The sequence below is a fragment of the Helianthus annuus genome, chromosome 17, assembly GCF_002127325.2.
Source record: "Helianthus annuus cultivar XRQ/B chromosome 17, HanXRQr2.0-SUNRISE, whole genome shotgun sequence".
NCBI lineage: Eukaryota > Viridiplantae > Streptophyta > Magnoliopsida > Asterales > Asteraceae > Helianthus > Helianthus annuus.
In genome coordinates, this window is record NC_035449.2 from 559,382 (window position 1) to 562,419 (window position 3,038).

The following is a 3,038-nucleotide window of genomic DNA, read 5'->3' on the forward strand; positions in this document are numbered from 1 at the left end:
ACGGTAAAATCTTTTATTCCCTCAGGAACTGACAGTATTGGGGCGCTACATAACTTATGCTTTAACGTGTTAAAGGCTTCTTCTTGTTTAGCTCCCTAATTAAACTTAGAGGCTTTCTGGGTTAGTGTGGTTAATGGTGTTGAAATCTTTGAGAAGTCTTGAATAAACCTTCTATAGTATCCTGCTAACCCCAGAAATCTTCTGATTTCAGTGGGATTCTTCGGGACTTCCCATTTCTTGATGGCCTCGATCTTTGCATGGTCAACTTGTATTCCACATTCATTTATCACGTGGCCTAGGAATTGCACCTCACGTATCCAAAATTCACACTTAGAGAACTTTGCATAGAGTTTTTCTTTCTTGAGCAATTCAAGGACTGCTCTCAGGTGTTGTTCATGTTCTACCTCGTTCTTAGAGTAGATAAGGATATCGTCAATAAAAACGATCACAAACTTATCGAGGTAAGGTTTACAAACCCTGTTCATGAGGTCCATGAACACTGCAGGTGCGTTGATTAATCCAAATGGCATTACTAAAAATTCATAATGACCATACCTAGTCCTGAAGGCAGTCTTAGGTATGTCTTCTGGTGTAACTTTCACTTGGTGGTATCCAGACCTCAAGTCTCTTTTAGAGAAATAGCTTGCCCCTTGTAATTGATCAAACAAGTCGTCGATCCTGGGCAAAGGGTATTTATTCTTTATAGTGGCTTTATTCAAGTCTCTATAATCGATGCACATGCGCATCGTCCCATCTTTCTTCTTGACAAACAAGATGGGTGCCCCCCATGGCGACGAACTAGGTTGGATAAACCCCTTGTCAAGCAACTCTTGTAGTTGCTTCTTGAGTTCTTGCATTTCTGTCGGGGCTAGTCTGTACGGCGACTTAGCGATCGGTGATGTACCAAGAACTAGGTCAATCCGAAACTCAACCTGTCTATCCGATGGTAGTCCCGGGAGCTCATCGGGAAACACTTCGGGGTATTCTCGTACTACTGGCACGTCCTCGACCTTCTGCTTTTCTGTAGTGTTTACGACATATGCTAGAAAGGCAACATACCCTTTCCTTAGGCATTTATGTGCTTGTGCTGTCGTGATGAGGTTCTTAGTCTTGTCAGTGCGGTCTCCCGATACAGTTAGTTGTTTGCCGTTGGGTAATCGGAGTCGGACGATCCTTTTGTCATATATAACTTCCGGATGATATGGTGTCAACCAGTCCATTCCTATGACTATGTCGAATTCTCCAAGTTCCATAGGCATTAGGTCTATAGGGATAACATGGTTGTTTAAGCTTATTTTACAATTCTTAACTATGTCAACTATCTCTCTTTGACTTCCATCAGCCATTTCTACTGTAAAGGCATGGTCTAGGTTTTGGGACGCCTGGTTAAAGTAAGGTCTAAAGGTAGTCGACACTAGACTTCTATTTGCACCGGTATCAAATAACACACGCGCATATACATCATTTACGAGATACATACCCGTGATAACGTCTGTATTGGTCTTGGCTTCTTCTGTGGTGAGTACAAATGCCCGCCCTTTTGGCTGATTTTGGTTGTGTCCTATCATTTCTTTTAAGTTCAGGACATTCAGATCTCATGTGGTTAGGGTCTCCACATTTGAAACACTTCTTCTTTTCCTTGCATTCTTGAAGAGCATGACCCGTCTTTTTACAATTTGGACAAGGAAAACGACATTCCCCTATATGAAAGCGTTTGCAAATTTTACATTGAGGAAATGTTTTAGGCCTTTTAAAGTTGTTATTTCGGGTGTCCCCCTTTCTTTCTTCCCACTTCCTTTTTGGTGCGGGAGATTCAGCCTGCCGCAGAATCATCTCGGCAGCCATGACGGCGCCAGCCTCAACAGTTTCTGCAAAAGTCTTGGGGGATTTGGATTTGATAAACACCCTCATTTCAGAGGGTAGACCCCAAATAAACCTATTGATCAGTTGTTCCTCAGTCAACGCTAAACAAGAAACCAGTCGAGATATGTCGTTGAAACGAGAAACATATTCTCGATAGGTTTTATTTCCCATTTTTAACTCAAAGAATTCCACTTCCAGTTGCTCAGTCTCACTGGGAGGACAATACTTAGCAAGAAACTTATGAATAAATTCCTCCCACTTCATCTCCTTAACCTTTTCTTTTCCCTCTCTTTGAACCACAATATTCCACCAATGAAGGGCTTCAGCTTCAAACATATGTACGGCGAACCGTACTTTGTTGCGGTCATCACACTCACATATGTCTAATACTGACTCCATTCTGTTGAGCCAGTCTTAAGCTTCTAGTGCTCCCTTTCTTCCGTCAAAGGACTGAGGTTTACAGGACATGAAGTGCTTATAAGTACATTCCTTTGCTTTGGAATATTCACCTTTTCCTTCTAGTGGCATGGTTGCAATAGTGTTTTTCCTTTCGCCCATTCCTTCCTTTTGTATTGGCGTGGAGGCTGCTGAGCTTTCTTCATGTCGTTCTCCAGATTGGTTAACATTACCGGTTTGTGCATTCTTCATTACCTTAGCCACTTCCACAGCTATATTGTGGATATCCTCAGTATTTAGACGCATGCTTGTACTAGACCGGGACCGGACACTGTGAGAGGGAGTTCGAGTCCTATAAGAACCTTCCTCTCTCCTTCTGTTATTCTGATTATTTCTAGACCCTTGTTCATTTCTATGTTCAGACATTGTCTCCTTCCTATAGGAATATGAGTATAAAGAGTTACTAGTATGTATGATACATCATTATAATATAACAACTATATACATCATATAGAGATATATATACGTGTATATATATATATATATAGCACATAGAGAGGCACAACATAGTTTACTTCTTCTAACATCACTCAACTGACTATGCAAGTACTTTTCCTGAGAACATGTTATTTGGCCTAGTCTGAGTGTGCTATTTAATCTTTAGAGAACTACTGGTTAAAGCTTAGGCATTCCTGCAATACCTAATTCGCTAAAACCTCGGGCTCTGATACCAACTGTAACACCCACCCCGTAACCCGGGTGATTGTGCACAATTGATA

At 41.4% G+C, this 3,038-nt stretch overlaps 1 protein-coding gene across 1 annotated transcript; it reads right to left on the bottom strand.

Moving 5' to 3' along the window:
- Positions 1-1,461: 1,461 nt before the first annotated feature.
- LOC110921188 lies at positions 1,462-2,262 on the bottom strand. Its single transcript, XM_022165470.1, has one exon. The coding sequence runs from the start codon at positions 2,260-2,262 to the stop codon at positions 1,462-1,464; it is 801 nt and encodes a 266-aa protein (XP_022021162.1).
- Between the last annotated feature and the right edge of the window lie 776 nt (positions 2,263-3,038).

What these genes read in the sequence shown, in the direction of transcription:
- LOC110921188 (XM_022165470.1), bottom strand. Translation starts at nt 2,262, where the DNA reads ATGGAGTCAGTATTAGACATATGTGAGTGTGATGACCGCAACAAAGTA.